Here is a 20,593-nt window from a genome sequence, read left to right on the forward strand (position 1 = left end):
GGCCAAGCCCTCCGATCCTCGCCTCAATGTCGATGGTGCTCACTATTTCCTCCGACTCCGATCACAAAATTGAACTGGCACAGCGTTCCAATACCGAGAAGAGCCCGCCTGATCGATCCCGAAGGGTAGCTAAGGTCTCTCGATCCCGAAGTCCGCTTCCTCGAGGTCAACTGCATGAATCGTGAGGGGACCGCTCTTCGAGAAGCCGCTCTCCTCGATACCGAGAGATCGATTGCTCTCCTCCTCACCACCTGCCTTCGCAAATCTCCTGGGATCAGCGTCAGTGGCAGTACTTACATGGGGCGTACCCCATGCACCCGTCTTTCCCTTGGCTCCCACCTCGCCAGATGGACTGGGATCAGTTATCCAAAGCTTCTCATCTATCCCGAACCTCTTATCGACCATCCAGATGGGCACCCTCTGCGTCGATGTCGAAGCTGCCCGATGTCGAGCCAATTCGAAACCGTCGAGACCCCCCTCAGCAGATTTCTTTGGAGCAAACTAAGGGCACAACAACGGACCCTGTGTCATCCCCGACGCCACATTTATCGGAGCGCTCTGAATCTCCTGATGCGTCACCCAGGTCCATTGAGGGGTCGTCTCCGGTGGAACAAGAAACAACATCATCACCTGGGGAACCCTCTCTACCACAGAAGATAGCAGAGGAGCAACCCATTTCGCCTTCGGAGGACTTAAAGTCTTATGGAGACCTTATTAAGCATATGGCTCAGTCTTTGTCCCTTACTACAGTCCAACCTCAACCAGTGATTACAGACACCGTCTTTGACATTGTTCAAATGGACACTTCCACTGCAGTAGCTCTACCACTCACTACTATCATGCTGCACACTGCGAAATCGTCTTGGGAAAAACCAGCTTCCACGCCCATCTCATCTCGTAGACTGGACCACATGTATCGCATACAAGAGCCCAGTGCAGACTTCTTCTGCACCCACCCCAAGCCGAATTCCGTAGTAGTGTCCTCATCTTCCAAGGCAAAGAAGACACACTCTGCTCCGCCTGACAAGGAAGGAAAAAAATTGGAAAACCTAGGAAGAAGGCTGTATTCTTCTGGGTCCCTGGGTGTTAAAATTGCCAACTACACTGCTTGCATGGGTCGCTATCAATACGCCCTCTGGGAGTAGGTCTCCAACATCTTGCCTAACCTCCCGGAACAGAGCAGGACTGCTCTCCGGAAGATACAAAAGGAGGGAATGACCCTAGCCAAGCAGCAACTTAACTCGGCCAAGCATTTGGGTGACACCTGTGCCAAGACCCTGACAACGACTATCACTCTATGACGCCATTCCTGGTTGTGCTCCGTGGCCTTACAACCAGACACTCAAGCCTACATTGAGGATCTACCCTTTGATGGCATTGGCCTCTTCAGTTCTAATACCAATTCGGCGTTGCAGGAGATGGATAAGAGTATCCGAACCTCCAGAAACCTGGGAGTCTCTACTCCACGTTCCCAAAATAAACTACCTCGGCCAAAACCTTGGAACAAGAAGCCTTATTCAAAATCTCCTACGGAGCAATCTTGGTGCCCAAAATCGACAACATCATTTACTAAGCCTTTGTATGGAGCTAAACCTAAATACTCTCCTTCCTCTGCTCAGTCTTCTCACCAGAAGGGCCCTAAACAGCCCAAGCAGGGGCTTTGACTGCCTTTTGTTCTCCCTCCCTTCCCACCCGTCCTCGTTGGGCCGTACCCATCTTTTCCCTTTTCTTTGGGCATGGTCCAAAATAACTTCAGACCAGTTGGTCCTATCCATAATCTGGCGGGGCTATGTGATCGAATTCCATCAAAATCCAACCACCCCAACTTTCGTTTCAACTGGCCCTTCAGACACCTTACGAGAAGAGGTTCAGTCTCTGCTTCTCAAGCAAGCCATCGAACAAGTTCCCTTAAATCAAAGGGGACTCGGTTTTTACTCTCGCTACTTCACGGTCCCCAAACGAGACGGAGGTCTTCGGCCGATCATGGACCTTCGAGCTCTGAATTTGTTCGTCACTTACCACAAATTCAGAATAACCTCGTTACCCAACATTCTCCCTCTTCTCAATCGGGGAGATTGGATGGCCTCACTGGACTTACAAGACGCCTACTTCCACATCTCTATTCACCCCTTTCACAGGAAGTACCTCAGGTTCACTATTGGAGCCTCCCATTTCCAGTACCGGGCGTTGCCCTTTGGCATTTCTACAGCCCCCAGGGTTTTCATCGAGACTATGGTGGTTATCGCAGCCCATCTGAGATTGCAGGGGATAACCCTGTTCCCGTACATAGACGATTGGCTCCTCGTGGCAGAATCCAAGACCCGCCTTATGCAGCACATTGCCATTACTCTCTCTCTTCTTTGGGAGCTCGGCATGCAGGTCAACCAAAAGAAGTCCCACCTACAACCCTCTCAGAGGGTGCAGTTTATAGGAGCCATAATAGACACCCGTGCTTGCAAGGCCTTCCTGCCTCCAAATCGAGCGGACGACATAATCAATCTTGTTCAGACCTTTCGGCGCAGCCCCATGGTCACAGCTCGCCAGATTCAGCGTCTTTTGGGCCTCATGGCAGCCACTACCTCGGTTCTGGTCTTCTCCAGGCTACATATGAGGATCCTGCAACTATGGTTTCTCAAGCACTTCAAATGCAATCTCGATTCTCCCATCTCGCCTGAAGACCATCCCTCCAGAAGTCCTATCACCTGGTGGCAGCAGCGGCAGCACCTGATGGAAGGGTTGGGGAGCACATATGAATGGCTTATGCGTGGGGGACAGGTGGCCCAATCACCACGCGCATCACCATATAAATTTCTTGGAACTGTTGGCGATCTTCCATGCTCTCCAGTCTTTCCAGTTGCTTCTCAAGGGCAAAACAGTGGCCATTCTGACGGACAATACGACGGCCATGTCTTACATAAACAGACAAGGAAGTACGGTTTCCCGCAGCCTCTGCATACTTGCTCTGAACATATGGGAGATGTACAGATCTATGAGTGTGTCCTTGGTGGCAACACATCTTCCGGGGGACTTGAATGTGAAGAAGAAGAAGAAGAAGAAGAAGAAGAAGAAGAAGAAGATATTGGATTTATATCCCGCCCTCCACTCCAAAGAGTCTCAGAGCGGCTCACAATCTCCTTTACCTTCCTCCCCCACAACAGACACCCTGTGAGGTGGGTGGGGCTGGAGAGGGCTCTCACAGCAGCTGCCCTTTCAAGGACAACCTCTGCCAGAGCTATGGCTGACCCAAGGCCATGCCAGCAGGTGCAAGTGGAGGAGAGGGGAATCAAACCCGGTTCTCCCACATAAGAGTCCGCACACTTAACCACTACACCAAACTGGATCTCCTGTGCGTGAATGTGTGTGCAGATTTCCTCAGTCGAAGAGGGGCATCGCTCCACGAATGGGAGCTCAACTGGGAATTCCTCCAACCCGTCTTTCTGAGTTGGGGAACTCCGGAGATAGACGTTTTTGCCATGTGCAACAACCGGAAATGCAAACTATTCTCCGGCTGCCCCGCCAAGTGCACCCAGCCCAGTACTGTGCCACCGCCGCCAGTAAAAGACCAGCCCCAAGTCTGAGTGGACCCCCCGACTTGGGGCACCTAGCTGGGTCCCTTGAACCCTACGTTACCGGCCAGGGCCAGTTCCTCGTACCGGTCACACTCGGCTTGCAGGACGGGCGCTGGCTGTTTGTCTACGCCATGGTCGACTCTGGGGCCGCCTGCTGCTTCATCGACATGGCCTTTGTGAAGCAACACCAGATCCTGGTGCAACGAAAAAGACACCCCGACCCTGGTCAAAGCCATTGATGGGCACCTCCTCCACTTCAGTCTGGTGACCCAGGAGACCCACCCGGTCACACTCCAGATCCAACACCATCACGAGCAAGTACAATTTGATGTTGCTCACATGCTCCGCTTTCCCCTCATTCTTGGACTCTCCTGCGTCGTAAAGCACAACCTTCTTGTGGACTAGGCACAAGGAAAGCTGAGCTTCAAGGACCCTTGTCCTCACCAGGTCTGGTCAGCCACCCTGGCTGCCGCCGCCCCGGCTGCTGGTCCTCTACTTCCCCCGGCCTATGCAAACTTTGCTGATGTCTTTGAGGAAAAGGAGGCCGACCAGCTCCCCCCGCACTGGCCTTATGACTGTGCCATCAATTTGGTATCAGGGACACCCCTGCTTATGGGGCGGCTCTACTCCATGTCCGAACCGGAGCTAGCAGCCCTACGGGACTTTCTCGCCAAAAACCTGGAACAGGGTTTCATCCAGCTATCCACGTCCCCGCTGTCCACCCCTGTTTTCTTTGTCAAGAAGAAAGGCGGCGAGCTCCAGCCCTGCATTGACTACTGGGCCCTGAACAAGATCACCATCTGAGACGGCTACCCTTTGCCACTGATCCCAGAACTACTGGATCACCTTAAGGGGGCCCAGGTCTATGTCAAGCTGGACCTCCGTGGCGCATACAACTTGGTACGTATCCGCGCAGGAGGCGAATGGAAGACGGCTTTCGGGATCCACTATGGCCAGTACGAGTATCTCATGATGCCCTTCAGCCTGACCAATGCCACCACTGTCTTCCAAAGGCTGATGAACGACATCTTCCGCAACCTGCTCGACCGCTTTGTGATCATTTATTTAGATGACATTTTAATTTATTTCCAAAGTCCCTCCCAGCACGCAGGGCATGTCTGTTAGGTCCTGCATCGCCTGCACGAGCATGGTCTCTACAGCAAGCTAGAGAAGTGTGCCTTTGACTTAACAGCAGTCAAGTTTCTTGGCCACATCATCTTGCCCCATCTGACTCGGAAGGACCAGAACAAAGTCAAGGCGGTCCTGACCTGGCAGACGCTGCAGAACCGCAAGGATGTACAGTGGTTCCTTGGCTTTTCCAATTATTACCGCCAGTTCATCCCTGCCTATGCCGACGTAACCATGCCTCTGACCTAGCTCCTCTGGCCCAAAGAGTCATTCCACTAGACTCCAGAGGCAGACCATGCCTTCACCACCCTGAAAACCAGCTTCACCACCGAGCCGCTCCTGCATTACCCAGACCCGCAGCTGCCGTTCACAGTAGAGACCGACGCCTCCAGTGTGGCCCTCGGCGCAGTGCTATCCCAGCGGGAGGACCCCTCCCAGCCACAACAACCCTGTGCATACTACTCACAGCAGCTGATGCCCACAGAGCGCAACTACACCACCCGGGAGCGGGAACTCCTGGCCATTAAGACCGCCTTCGAGGTTTGGAGGCAACACCTTGAAGGGGCCCGCCACCCCATCCAGGTCCTGACTGACCACCAGAACCTGGAGCATCCTCAGATCACTCGACACCTCACCCAGCGTCAGATCCAGTGGTCCCTCTTCTTTTCCCAGTTTGGCTTACATCCCGCAGAACTGGAAAGCGGACGCCCACTCTTGAAAACCGGAGTACACTGCGCCTCTAATGGAGGAGACCCCAACTGGGCTCATCCTTGCACCTTTGGTCTTCGCTGCCACCACGACTCGCCCGACCTTGACTGCAGACATCCAGGCCAGCCAGGCCCAAGACCTCTGGGCTCAGCAGTGCTTCCAGGAAGTGCAAGATGGCCCGGCCAGGGACCTCACTACCCACCAAGGACTCCTCCTGCACCGTGGGCGCCTATATGTGCCTCCGGGACCCCTCTGGGCCGACGTGCTCCGTCTGACCCACAACTCCTTTCCTACAGGGCACTTTAGCCAACACAATACCCTGCACCTGCTCACATGGGAGTTCTGGTGGCCTCGCATCCATGCCGACGTGGCCTGTTATCTTGTTTCCTGTGAGGTCTGCCGGCAAGCCAAGGATGTACCAGCCAAGCCCCCAGGGCTTTTACATCCCCTACCCACGCCTGTAGGACCCTGGACTTTATCACCGAGCTCCCCAGGTCCAAGGGGCACACTTGCATTCTGGTGATGGTGGACCTCTTCACCAAGATGGCTCACTTTGGCTCACGGTTCCTGTGAGGTCTGCTGGTGAGCCAAAAATGTATTGGCCAAGCCCCCAGGGCTTTTGCATTCCCTACCCATGCCTGCAGGACACTGGACTTATCATTGAGCTCCAAGGGGCACACTTGCATCCTTCACCTCTTCACCAAAATGGCTCACTTTGTTCCATGTCCCAAGCCGCCCATGGCTCCTGAAACAGCCCAGCTCTACCTCCAGCACGTCTTTCGCCTGCACAGGCTCCCGGCACACTTGATTTTAGACCGAGGCCCCCAGTTCACCTCCCGATTCTGGCAAGCCCTGCACTCCAGCTTAGGCACCCAGGCGCATTTGTACCATCCCCAAACGGATGGGCAGACCGAACGCACCAACGCCACGCTGGAACAATACCTTCATTGTTACACCAGCTACCAGCAGAATAACTGGGCTGCCTTGCTACCCCTGGCCGAGTTTCCCTACAACAATGCCGTACATGTGTCCACGCAACAGACCCCATTTACTGCCACCTATGGGAACCACCCTCTCTTCTTCTGCACAGTCCCTGCCGCTAATGTGCACCTGCAGGAACTCCGGGCTATCCAGGACTTGCTTCGAGAGCAACTCAAACAGGCTAAAGAGGCCTACAAGACAGCCGCCGATCGAAAGCGACAGGTGGGGCCCCCACTGAAGCCCGGGGACCACGTCTGGCTCTCCACTCATTATCTGCATTGGCCTGGCCAGTCTCGCAAGCTGGACTCTCGCTTTGCGGGGCCTTACCTGATCACAGACCAAATCAGCTGCCAGCCACCCTCTGCATCCACCTGGTCTTCCACCAGTCCCTCCTTGTTCCTGCTACACCACTAGATCCCATCCAACCGCCACCTCCAGTGCCGTCTCCTCCTGTCCTGGTTGATGACAAGGAGGAATATGAGGTCCACCAGATCCTGGACTCCCAAATCCACCGCGGGGACCTCCAGTACCTCGTGGACTGTGAAGGCTATGGCCCCAAGGACCGTTCATGGAAACCCACGGACTACCTACACATCCCTGACCTTGTGCAGCAGTTCCACACGGCCTACCCTGACCGGCCTGGCCCATCTGTGGGGGGGGGGGTCTTGCGGGGGTGGATAGTGTCATGAGCCCTGACGAGGAGAAGCTGGAAGGGTTAACAGACCGGAAAGAGTTGCCAGTCAGTTCCTTAGCTGAACAAACAGCAGCTGGCCTATCAATCACTCTACAGGCACCAGTGTCTGCTGTTGACAATCAATCTCCTCCAAGCTCTCCTCCTCCTATCTCAAGAATTCGAAGCAGGCTCCGGAAAGAACTTTCAGAGCGAAGACATGAGGCATGCCAATGCTTCAGATCTCTCAACCTTGAGTTCTAGCAGAGTCACTGCCACCCAGGAGCAGGCTGATTGAGACTCCCATATAGCTCCCACCCAGGACCTGGTAACCTTGTGGAAGCAACAAGTCTATTCTCTGGCTTGCATCCATGCTCCTACCTGATTCCTGATCCTGACCTGCTTGATCTCCTTGGCACCCTGACCTTTTGGCTTTTGGACATTGACTTCTGATTCCGTTTTGTGATTCTGCATTGGTGACTTGCCTCCTGCTTGACTTCCTGGATTTTGACCTTGGACTGGCTTTGGACTCCTGTCTGCCCGCACCCTGAAAACGTGACACAGTCACAGTAAACATTCACATCTGTCTTATTGGGCATTGCGATCTGTTGAGTTTGCATAACTGAGTAAAAAGTTCAAGCATATAGCCTCATTGTCAAGTTGACTTGTATGAAAATCTGACTGCAGTTATTTTAATCTGCCCCAATATTCGTGATGCATAGTGTTAAGTGAGGAGAGGGTTGACTGCCAGAGTGAATGCAAGAACAGAGAGATGGAGAGACCAAAGCCAAGCTACCACAAATGTGCACATGGCTCTGGATTGGTTAGGCACAAACTACTGTGAGGAAAACCCCCATTGCATAACATCGTAATTACCAGCCTGGTTGCCAGAGCAACTGGAGAAGTGACTCGCACATGTCTGGCCAGAGAGTGTGAGCACACCTATCCAGGGGCAAAAGGGACTTATGCAGTACAAGCAGCCATAACGCTACAAAGGCACTCAAGACTGGTACAAGAGTGCCCACCAGGAGAACGGAAAACTTCCCGTCGTTCCGTATGACGTCTATCCAAGCTATAGGACAGAGGAGGCTGCGCCGCCAGGAGCTATCCAGGCGAACGGTTTTGAAGCGCTGACCATGGAATCCACCATGGAGGGCTAACACCACACGCAGCCATCTTCCTACCAGGCTCGACTCCATTCCAGCGAAGCGGATGGCTCACGTACACACCAGATATCACCTGTGCCTGCAAGCAACCTACCCACCCCAGGAGTGGTTAATTGTCCAACCTCCTTTTTCTTTGTCTAACGGAACTCAAGACAAAGACTGGTGCCAAGGAGAAGACAGAAGAAGAGGAAGACCATCTTCCGCCAGTGCCAAGTTCCTTTGTACAAACTGGGTGTTACCTAGGCCATGATTTGGCTCTCTATTGTCACCCTTTTAGATAAGTCTAATAGTCGTAAGTATCTCCCCACCCAAATAATCTTTCTATTCTTCTTCCCAACTGTCATTTTGGAGCCTCCCCTTGGTCCATTTCAACCTGAAAGTTCACTCAGGTATCCAGGATCCAAGCCAGTCCATTGGTCAAGAGCAAGCACCCAATGAGGTGCCACCAATGAACTTTCTATTGGTTGTCGCAGTAGTCCAGTCCTTATGGTCACTGCGAAACCTCCCCTTTTCGTGAGGTCATGCACCAGCTGATCACCTTCCTCCTCCCTTGTACCTCCCATCCCCTAAGGGCTCAAGAGAGTCCTTATAATCTGTGGACTAGTTACCCACAGGTGCACTTCTATCAGTATCCCTATTCCGCTGTATAGATCCATCCCCAATTCCTGATCAGTTTCGGGTCCCTTCTCCCACTTCCTCGCTCGTTGCCATTGGAGCCTTCCTTGAAGACTACGATCGATAAATATTGCCCTGTTTGTCTACCCATGTGTTCCCCTATCTCTCTATTTTTCTTAGGACTGTGTGTATGATTTTATGAGTATTTTATCTTGTATGGAAGCCTATATGTTTCTTAATAAATTTCAATGTGTTTTACTTAATTAGAGTCCCTAATATTTTTAAGCATTACTTTCTGGACGTGGAATCCTGTATACACAGGTAAAAGATCCTGACTAAGCCAGGTGCCCCCCTGACAATTCCCCAACCTCGTTTTGAAGGCATTTTGGCTTACACTGCACATGATGCTTAAACTTCTGTGTCTTGCACTTCTGAACTTATGCATCTGCAACATGTTGTTTGGTGTAAACTGTAGTGGGGGAAGCTATGTATTAAGATCCCAGCTCTGGGGAAGTGATAGAAGTCCCCCCCCCCTAATCTTCACTCTTTTTCCAGTCAAACATGTGCCCCCTCCTGAACCACATTAAGCCCTGATAGGGGAGAAAAAGCTAGCACACTCTCCCCCCTCTCAGGTGGAGCTCAGAGCAGCCCAAGAGAAGGCATTTTAACTGGGGAAAACAAATGGAGGGGCTTAAGCTCCCTTTCCAGCCCCAATCCCAGACTGGCCCCCACTGAAGCCATTTTTAGTGCCAGACTGATTGAGGTGACAAGAGAGGAGGTCCTACAACGGATAGACAAATTAAAAACTAATAAGTCACCAGGTCCAGATGGCATACATCCAAGAGTTCTGAAAGAACTCAAAGGTGAACTTGTGGATCTCCTGACAAAAATATGTAATCTTTCATTGGAATCTGCCTCCTGAGAACTGGAGGGTAGCAAATGTCACCCCCATCTTTAAAAAGGGTTCCAGAAGAGATCCGGGAAATTACAGGCCAGTCAGTCTGACTTCAATGCTGGGAAAGTTGGTAGAAGCCGTTATCAAAGACAGAATGAGTAGGCACATTGATGAACACAAGTTATTGAGGAAGACTCAACATGGGTTCTGTAAGGGAAGATCTTGCCTCACTAACCTGTTACAGTTCTTTGAGGGGGTGAACAAACATGTGGACAAAGGGGACCCAATAGATGTTGTTTACCTTGACTTCCAGAAAGCTTTTGATAAAGTTCCTCATCAAAGACTCCTTAGTAAGCTCAAGAGTCATGGGCTAAAAGGACAAGTCCTCTTGTGTATCAAAAACTGGTGAATTAATAGGAAACAGAGTATAAATGGGCAATTTTCGCAGTGGAAGATAGTCAGCAGTGGGGTGCCACAGGGCTCAGTACTGGGTCCCATACTCTTTAACTCGTTCATTAATGATTTGGAGTTGGGAGTAAGCAGTGAAGTGGCTACATTTGCAGATGACACTAAATTGTTCCGGATGGTGAGAACCAAAGAGAATTGTGAGGCACTCCAAAGGGATCTGTTGAGGTTGAGTGAGTGGGCGTCACTGAAAATGTCGAGACAGTGTGCAATTGCAATATAAAAGGCCAACGCCATGCTGGGAATTATTAGGAAGGGAATTGAAAACAAATCAGCCATTATTATAATGCACTTGTATAAATTGATGGAGCGACCTAATTTGGAGTACTGTGTACAATTCTGGTCACCACACCTCAAAAAAGATATTATAGCATGGGAATGGATGAGCATATGGAGCAGAGGTCCATCAGTGGCTATTAGCCATAGCGTATTGTTGGAACTCTCTGTCTGGGGCAAATGATGCTCTGTATTCTTGTGCTTGGGGGGGGGTGTACAGTGGGAGGGCTTCTAGCCCCACTTGTGGACCTCCTGATGGCACTTGGGTTTTTTTTGGGGGGGGGGTTGTGGCCGTTGTGTGACACAGAATGTTGGACTGGATGGGCCATTGGCCTGATCCAACATGGCTTCTCTTATGTTCTTATGACTGTAATGTGGGAGTCATGAAACTCTAAAATCTGTGCAGTCAGGCCTGATGCCTGATATCAAGTAACTTTTTCAACAGTATGCTATCATACTAAGAGAGGTGACCCTGGCAGGCACTGGGGGCAGGGCTATCCTTTGTCCCAAGATACCAGTCTGACCCTCTTACTCCTTGCCTATAGCATTGTACCTCACAGAGGTTCCTAACCTCCTCAGGTTCAACCCCTAAATCTTCAGGAGTTTCCCAACCTGGATCTGGCAACCCTATGCCCCCCAGTCCTCCCTCAGTGGACGGGTGGGACCTGGCAACCCTAAAACCAAGACTTTACAACATGCACGGCCAACAATAATGTGCCTCATTGTATTCTGTTAAAAAAAATTGTTATTATTTTGGTAGGATTGGGCAGTGGGTACATCTGATCTTATTTTTTTTAAATTGCTACTGCTGTCATCTGCTGTAGATTTTGTCATCTGTTGCTGCTACTTATGCTTATATCTGCTGTTTATTTGCCTTCTTTGTTGTAATTGTTGTTTTAGGTGATACATGTAGACATTTTAAGAAATGCGTTTTTCTGTGGGCTGACTTGAGTTCTCCCTCTGTCTTCTATATCAGCACAGAAAGAGAGCATGAGGAATTGAGAGAGAGAGGGTGAATGCTTGGATAAAAATATTAATTGCCCTGTTCATAGATTGCATAGATGCTAGGCTTTCTCAGCAGTGGAGTCCTGATTATGGAATTCCTTGTGCAGTGAAAGCTTACTTGGCCAGTTCTTTGCATGGCTTTAGAAGATAAACATAAACATTTAGAAGGTAAACCTTCTAGTTCTGCAGTGCATTTGTCCTCACAGAATAATTAATGTTTATCATTGTAATGAGTGTTTTATGGCTTTGTCCTGTTTGTGTCAGTGATTGTATTGTATTAATGATTTCTGATGAGCAGGTGTGGTGCAGAGAGCAGAATGACAGACTGAGGCTATGGAGACTTGGGTTTAAGTTCCTTTTCAGAGGTGGAGCTCACTGGGTGACATTGGAGCTGTCATGACCTCTCAACATAACTTGCACAGTTGTTGGAAAGATAGGTGCACTTCTCTGAACTCCTTGTTTAATTGCCCTTGGATTCTTGGCTAAGAGTCAGGTTTTACATTTTAATCCTAAAATAAGTACTGATTGGATTGTACCTATGAATTTCAGCTTGATTGCCTTTCCCATTCTCTGTGGTTTGCAAATGATTCTGTTGTCAGCATTTCTTTCTTTTATGTGAGTGTGTGTAATTTCTAATTGCGCATAACGTCATTCACCAGATGAGCAACAATAACAGGAGCAATTCTGCCTTTCCTCTCTCCACGTAAGCACTGGCTGGATCTTATGAATGGTTTTCTTCCTTTTCTGTCCTCTCCATCTCAAATGATGCATCTTGCTGCCCTAACATCCATGTCCATAGTTGCCTCTTCAGTTACTCTGTTTTGCTTGGCTTCTTTGGAGCCTTACTCTGCCCTTTATGTCATTATTGCTTTCTTTGCCTAAGGCATGTGGTAAATGGTGTGCCATTCAGGTTCAGTTTTCATTCAACAAAACACTTCCATTTAGTCCTTGCCTTGCATTTTCAGAATAAGGTAATCCAATCGTGGTGGTGTTTTATTAAAATGCATGTATGTTATGTGTGTGTGTGTGTGTATGTCTTTATAAAAGATTTTAATGCAACCTCTCCTCCCCAATTTATGTCCATTACAAATAAAATAGTTACAGTATGTGAAGGTCCTTCTTCTTTTTAACTTTGTGAAGTAGAATATGCCTTTGATAGAAAGGTCTACATTAGAGTAACTTCCTCCATGTTTCTCCCACAGACAATCAAATTCTCCTCCTCCCATCAGACGGCGGCCCACCTGGAGTAAATCATCCTTGGTAAATATCTTGGCTAACTGATGAACTAGATGAGTAGTAATTATTCATTGTGTTTTTAAGCACATTTATTGCAAGCTGCTTTAGATGCCATAAAGTGGAACACAGATATTTTAAAGAAAATAATTAACCTTGGAAGCTTCTCCCAGCTATTTCTCAGAGGACAAATGCCTAAATGTAGTAAATAGCAAAGTGCTGCTTTGTGGAATGATCACTGCAGAGTCATGTATGCAATTTCTTCTATAAATTTATTGCGCTTTATTTTTGTTTTTACATTTTAGCCAAGGCAGCACCCATTTATTTTGCCTCCTATGCATATCCAGTGCGGCGAACCTTACCCTGAAACTCACAATTCACAAGGTATTTAATAATAATACTTCATATTATATATTACAAGCATTAGACATCTCAAAGCACTTCACAAATATAATTATAAGCCTTAACCATTGCTCTGTAAGACCAGTCAATATTGTTATCTGTGTATTGCAGGTTTTGGGAGGCTGGACTGAATATCCTGTAGCCAGTGAATGGGTGGTAGCGAATAGGGGAGTAGGAGTTGCCAGTACCAGGGTGGAAGATTTGGGGAGTGAAGCCTAAGGAGGCCAGTGCTTGGGCAGAGAAGGGTCTTCAGTGAGGTATAATGCCATAGAGTCCACCCTCCAAAACAGCCATTGCCTCCAGGGAAACTGATTTCTGTAGAATGGACATCAGTTGTAATTCCAGGAGATCTCCAGGTGGGGCAATTGAACATAGGAGTTGAACAAGAGATTTATTGTTTGCAGCTTTGTTGTGAATGGTGCAGCCCTAAGTAGAACTGTACCCTTCTGAGTCTGTTGAAGTCAGTGGATTTATAAGTGTGTTACTCTGCTTTGGATTGTCACCTGGGAAATAGCTCTTAACTTGGTGTGCAGGAAAAACATCACATCTATGAAAGGGAATAGCTCCTATCTCCCTTTCCTGCCTTGTTTTAAAAATAAATTACAGACTGAAATAAAAAAAAGAAAAATCTTTGTGATTTTGAAGGCTGAGGCAGGCAATGGACTTCTGCTGACGCATGTCTGTGGATTTGGGATGCTTTGGAATCTTTGGAGGGTGGACCCTATGGCATTGTACCCCACAGAGTTCCCTGTCCTTTTCAGGTTCCACCCCTAAATCTCCAGGAGTTTCCCAACCTAAATTTGGCAACTCTGTGCATGCCCCCAGTTCCTCCAAGTGACCAGATGGAATCTGGTGGCCCTAAACCCAACACTTTGATTTAGAGTTGGGAGTAAGCAGTGAAGTGGCTAAGTTGCGGATGACACTAAATTGTTCAGGGTGGTGAGAACCAGAGAGGATTATGAGGCACTCCAAAGGGACCTGTCAAGGCTGGGCGAGTGAGCATCAGTGTGGCAAATGAGGCTCAATCTGGTCAAGTGCAAAGTAATGCACATTGGGGCCAAAAATCCTAGCTATAAATACAAGTTGATGGGGTGTGAACTGGAGAGGACTGACCAAGAGAGAGATCTTGGGGTTGTGGTAGATAACACACTGAAAATGTTGACTCAGTGTGCAACTACAGTAAAAAAGGCAAACACTGTGCTGAAGATTATTAGGAAGCAAATTGAAAACAAATCGGTCAGTATCATAATGCCCCTTTATAAATCTATGGTGTAGCCTCATTTGGAATACTTCGTACAGTTCTGGTCACCACATCTCAAAAAAGTTATTATAGCATTGGAAAAGGTGCAAAAAGGACAACTAAAATGATTTAGGGGGATGGAACACTTTCCCTATGAAGAAAGGTGTCCGGGCTGCAATGCCCCAGCCCCCTGACAACTCAGAGCCCCCTGGGCCGCGGCCCGAGCAGGGCGGACCCCATCGTTAACTCGAGACAGCCAGACCCACCTACCAAGGCTGCTGGAGGTGGGCGTCCTGGGCATCGGCAGAGACACAGAGCTCCGGAGTGTCTTCAGGCCCCAGGGGGAAGGGGTGGAGCAACGCAGTCAAGCCGCAGAGACCCGGGCGGCATCAGGATGTGACTGCCGAGGGCCAAAGAAGGCGAGCACAGCAGAGGGGTGGAGGAGGAGCCCCCACCCCGGTTGGAAGCCGGCACCCAGCTCAGGTGGGAACAGCTGTCTGAGGGCAATAAAGGGGGAGGGAACACTGATGGCCGGGGAAGAAGTAGCGGAGAAGGAAACTGAGGCCAAGACAGAGAGAAAGAACGAGACTGCCTGAGAGCGTATCCCTCCACGGAAGTGGTAACTGTGTGACGCAATACGGCTTACCCCTCCATTCTGAGCCCCTCCCTGGACCCTCTCCCATCACGACTGAAGCCCCACCGGGCAGGGGTGTCAGTAGGGGGCACCACAAAAGGTTAAAGAGGTTAGGACTCTTTAGCTTGGAGAAATGACAACTGACAGGTGACATGATGATAGAGGTTTGCACAATTATGCATGGGATAGAGAAGGTAAAGAAATAAGTTCTTTTCTCCCTTTCTCACAATACGAGAACTCGTGGACACTCAATGAAATTTCTGAGCAGTCAGGTTAAAATTGATAAAAGGAAGTACTTCTTCACCCAAAGGGTGATTAACACATAGAATTCACTGCCACAGGAGGTGGTGGCGGCTGCAAGCATAGACAGCTTCAAGAGGGGATTGGATAAACATATGGAGCAGAGGTCCATCAGTGGCTATTAGCCATAGCATATTGTTGGAACTCTCTGTCTGGGGCAGTGATGCTCTGTAGTCTTGGTGCTTGTGGGGGGCACAGTGGGAGGGCTTCTAGTGTCCTGGCTCCACTGATGGACCTCTTGATGGCACCTGTTTTTTTGTGTGACACAGAGTGTTGGACTGGATCGGCCATTGGCCTAATCCAATATGGCTTCTCTTATGTTCTTTACAAAATGGATTGCCAATGATAATGTGCCTCTGTGCCCTGTCCAGAGGAGCAAGCTTGTTGAGAGAAGCTCACAGAGCTTTTTGACAAGCAGCTTCTTGTTTACTTGAATGGGTAGGGACACGGAACAGCTTTGTTCATGCAGAAGGTGATAAGTTTCTTCCCTACTAAAGTGAAGGGGGAAAATCTTGCAAAACAAGGGTAGCTCTTCTTGCACGTGTTCACTCACTAGAACTTCTATACAGTAACAAATTGCTGGATTGTGGCCATATGATATTATGATACAGGAAGAAATCTAGAGCCCCATACTTGTTATGAGATTTTACTTTATGTCTGTGGCAAACACCATGAGTGCGCTGGATTTTTTGCTGTTCCATGGGGAGTGGGGAGACTCTGCTTATGCTTGTGAAATTATGCCAAGGCTCTCAAATGGTTTTCTGCATCTTTTCTTCTGTTGCTTACTCCCCATGTTATCCTGTTTGTTTACCTTTTCATTATTTTTTTCCTCACACATTCAGACAGCATTTTCCATGGAAATGAAGAAATGTTTTACTATCGATCCCAGACTAGCTTGGATAGATGTGCAATGGACTACAGCTACTTGAATGGCAATGTCCCCAATGGCAGTGTGTGCAGTGCCCAAAGTATGAACTCTCTGAACCACTCACAGAATTTTGTTCAGGCTTCTCCAATGTCCTCCAACCTCAGCATTCCTGGGAGTGACATCATGAGAGCTGACTACATCCCCAGCCATAGGCATAGTGCAATCATTGTACCTTCCTATCGGCCAACGCCAGACTATGAAACTGTAATGAGGCAAATGAATAGAGGAATTATTCATACGGACAGCCAAAGTCAGTCATTGCGGAACCTCAATATTGGGAACACTCACGCTTACAACCACCCCAAAGACCTTGTATATAGCCAGCCTGAAATTCGAGAGAGATCGCCTTATACCGTAACCTATGGGCCCCAAGGCACTTATAAAAAACATGTCACTCCATCTGAGCAAATGAACCCCATAAATCCCACACAGGCTAAAGCAGCAGCCAGTGCCATTTCCCACACAGTTAGCACACCAGAGCTGGCCAACATGCAGGTGCCAAATAACCAGAGAGGTGGCACAGCCCATATACTTAAAAACTACGTTTTCAGGCCACCACCCCCATATCCACGTCCACGCCCTGCTACCAGCACACCTGATCTTGCAAGCCATCGCCACAAGTATGTTAGTGGCAGCAGCCCTGACCTGGTCACTCGGAAAGTCCAGATGTTGGTAAAGACCTTCCAGGAGGATAGCTCTCCAGTCATCCACCAGTCTCTCCAGGAAGTCAGCGAACCCCTTAGGGCTGTCAAGCATCATACACCTGTCAACAAGCGGCAGAGTTTAGAAGTCATCAGCAACATGGTGCGTGGCATAGAGGCCATGACTTTAAAGAGTCTAAATGCCCCTTTACCACGCAGAAATACTTTGCGAGAGCAGGTGCAGCCAGAAGGAGTAGTGGAGTTCCCTCGCCACCATCACAAGAAGACCTTCTCAGATGCCACAATGCTAATACACAGCAGTGACAGTGAAGAGGAGGAGGAAGCCTCAGAATCTGTGTCCTCTATGCCAGCATTTCATGAAAACATGGAGTACAGTGCTCAGCTGCAAGCTGCCTTGGCTAGAATACCAAACAAACCTCCGCCTGAGTATCCCGGTGCCAGGAAAAGTCTTAGCAATGGAGCCTTGAGAAATGACCAGATGAACATTACAGTGGCTGTATCTAGAGCCAAAGCCATAAGACCAGGGCCTACAAAAGCCATAAATATATGTCGAACTGATCCAACCACAGTGAATGGCTCTTCACTCGGCCCATCAATCTCAGAACCAGACCTGACTATTGTCAAAGAGAGAGTCAAGAAAGAGCCAGTGAAGGAGAGACCTGTATCTGAAATGTTTTCTATTGAAGACAGTATCATAGAAAGAGAGATGAGGGTAAGTATATTCTTCATTTCTGAACTTAGCAACACTATGATAAATCTGAAAAAGTAATAGTAACACCACCAAAAAACAATACTCCATTAAAGCTGATTTTAAAATAGAAATACATGCATCTCTGTGAATGTATGGGTTTTCAGTGATAGGAAGTCAGATCAAGGGTGTACCTTTAATAAAACTGCCACTATAATTATAAATTTACTTTAGAATCTTACTTTGAAAAATAGGATTCCCAAGATTCTGCTCTGTTCTGAATTCCCTGTTCTATGCTCTGCTGTCTTGCAGATTTTCTAGATTCCTAGTCATATCTCCAAAATAAAAGAAGTTTCTGAGTAATGATTCCAATAGTGTAACTATCTGGTGATAGTTCTTCTCATGCTGGGAAAGGGAGAGGTTGCTGCTACCTGGGCTGTCTTCCATGGGAAATGATCTAATAGAGAAGTCTTAGCATGGGATTTCCCTATAAGTAGGTGTTGTCTTGAGAACTACTAGGTCTAGCTATTCCTTTCTATGAAAAGTGCAAGAAAGATAACTCTTTTTCCAGTCTACAGTTCTAAGGGGGAGAGATGCTACAAATCTAGCTTTTGCAACAAAGAGAATTGATGACATTTCTGGCTTTTGAACAAGCAAATTTAGTTGGACAAAAACCGAATCATTTTGCTTTGTTCAGAGCTCTGGTTTTACATTTTATGCTCTCTCTCCCCAGCCCTGCATATTACCTACCTGGTGGCAGTGAAACAAGTTTCCAGTTGGCTTTTTATGGGCTTAGTCGTGGGGAATGTATTTGTTTGTTAATGGAGCTCATTGTATTTATTTCAGCATAACAACACTGTTTAAAATCCACCACCAGTCTGTGTTTATGTATCATCTTTGTGATTCGCTTGGCTCGCTTGTTTCTGTTCTCTCAGTGTAACGTTAACAGAGAGAGAGGCCTGTCTTTGATGGGAAGTCTTCTGTACCGTGGGACTGTTCCTTTGAAATTAAAACTCTGCACTCATGTAGGAACAAGCCCCCCAGGGAAATAATGGGAAGTTTAGGAGACGCGTTTGAATTTGCTCTGCTAATGGCAATCATCTGTACTCCTCGGACTGAGTTGTAGATTTTTTGGGAGATTAAAAAGACATTCCAACATTCTGCTGGCATTATTTCTAATCACCCTGAGATGAAAGCGTGCCTTTTCTTGCCAAAAGTATCTAGAAAAACAGAAGATGGCAGGCCTGGAGGCCCAGAAGAGGCCCTTGATGTTGGCAGCACTCAATGGTCTCTCAGTTGCTCGAGTTCCAGTGCCTGAGGATAGCCAGGATGAAGTAGCCAAGGTGCCAATGGATGAGCGGGTAAGGATAGGATTCTCAAAACAATGCACATTGGTTTTTGTTTCTGTCAGCGATGGTTCCTGAAGCATTAAAAACATAGCTAAATAAAATACGGACCAAGCAAAGCATGACTGCAAAAGCAGCATTCTGTACATAAAGGTCTCCAGTGGCTGAATCCAGTAGTGAAATGCTAGGGCACATAAAAATCATACTCTTGAAACGTAAGACCACACATTCCCGCTTGAGCAAAATCTCTGCCCTCACACAATAATGGTACTTCATCCACATTAATCTCCATGATCTATGAAAGGTATTTGAATAATGAAATCAACAGACTTTGTGTTTTGGTAGGCCTTTTATTACTAAATGGAATCTGACTTGGGTGGCTCCCACAAATTCCTTCCTTCCTATTCTTTTTAATGAGCTTATGCTGAAATTTCTCATCTTCTGTCATCCTCTTCCCAATATTTCCATGTCCTGAGATAGACATCTACTTAGTAGACAAGATTCGAAAGATCTGTGAACAGATTTCCCTATGCTTAATTTCATTTGTAAACAGCAGCAGGAACCAAGCTATGGTGTGGGGATAGGAGGTGCTTAACTCTCCCCCCCATACTATTTTTGAAATAGGATTTGCCCTTCCCTAAGTGTCTGTTCAAATATTTCCCCCCCATTGTGGAGCTATTAGCTACTGGGGTGTGGAAGGGTTCTGATTTTCCTAAAGGAAATGGGGGGCAGTTAAATTCCCTCTGCCACCATCCCAATCCAAATCCACCTAGTCCCTCCTGCCTGATTTTAAATTAAATGAAAGAAGGTGAGATGATTCACTTGCAGTTGTCTAGTTGCTCCCTGAACTTAAATACTTTTGGCAAAATGGTGCCCAATACTAAGGATTCTTAGGACCTCTCAGATATGTTCATGGGTTTTTCGATATTACCATTAAACCCCCATTTATATTTAACTCTGGTTATAAACATTTACAGCACTCAAGTTGGGACAAGCAATCTGATATTACTGACCTGATAAAAGGCCCAATAGTTCTGGGTTTGGATCATCAACATCAGATACCACAAAATAATTCCCAATTCTGATATTTCACTCTCAATAAATAGCAGAAATATCAGAACTGGGTTGGGAGGGCCAGTTGGAAGATACCATGATTGAAAGCTGCTTTCCATCTCCCAGTGCAAGTCATTCAACCTGGACAGCCAAGGCTGCTTCAGTTCCATGACCAGGCCTAAAAACAGATTGGAAAGGATTTAAACAGTTTTCAACCCAGAAAGCCTAAAGTTGTTCATTCACTACCTGTTCAGACACCTTGTTCAAGAATGGAACATTTGAGACTAGTCAGTAGTAATTGAGATCTCCTGTGTACAGGTTAGGCTTTGTTAGAAGTGGAGGCACTACAGCCTGTTTTGCAACTGGGGTGATTACCCCCTTCCTCATGGAGGTATTAACTACCTCTTGGATCCAGTCAACAGGCCTCCCATCAGCAGATTTAAGTAGCCAGGAAGGGTCATACAAGAAGGTGGTAAGCCTCGAACCTCCAAAGATCCTGTCTATATTTCCAAACTGGATAAACTGTGTCCCAAACAAGTGGACAAGCTGGCACCTGGCACCATCTGACTCTGACACTGCTAATGTAGAGTCCAAGTCGAAATCATGCCCTTCATTACTTTCTGATACAA

The 20,593-nt window shown here is 47.9% G+C and overlaps 1 protein-coding gene across 1 annotated transcript in view; it reads left to right on the plus strand.

Annotated features, from left to right (window-relative positions):
- PTPN14 (protein tyrosine phosphatase non-receptor type 14) overlaps positions 1-20,593 on the plus strand; it is a 219,902-nt gene that overhangs the window by 184,920 nt on the left and 14,389 nt on the right. Inside the window, exons 11-14 of the mRNA XM_060246847.1 lie at positions 12,681-12,738; positions 13,017-13,095; positions 16,130-17,589; positions 18,783-18,926. Of these exons, the coding sequence (XP_060102830.1) occupies positions 12,681-12,738; positions 13,017-13,095; positions 16,130-17,589; positions 18,783-18,926 (1,741 nt within the window). The remainder of the gene's footprint in view (positions 1-12,680; positions 12,739-13,016; positions 13,096-16,129; positions 17,590-18,782; positions 18,927-20,593) is intronic.

The sequence above is a fragment of the Heteronotia binoei genome, chromosome 1, assembly GCF_032191835.1.
Source record: "Heteronotia binoei isolate CCM8104 ecotype False Entrance Well chromosome 1, APGP_CSIRO_Hbin_v1, whole genome shotgun sequence".
Taxonomy (NCBI): Eukaryota; Metazoa; Chordata; class Lepidosauria; order Squamata; family Gekkonidae; genus Heteronotia; species Heteronotia binoei.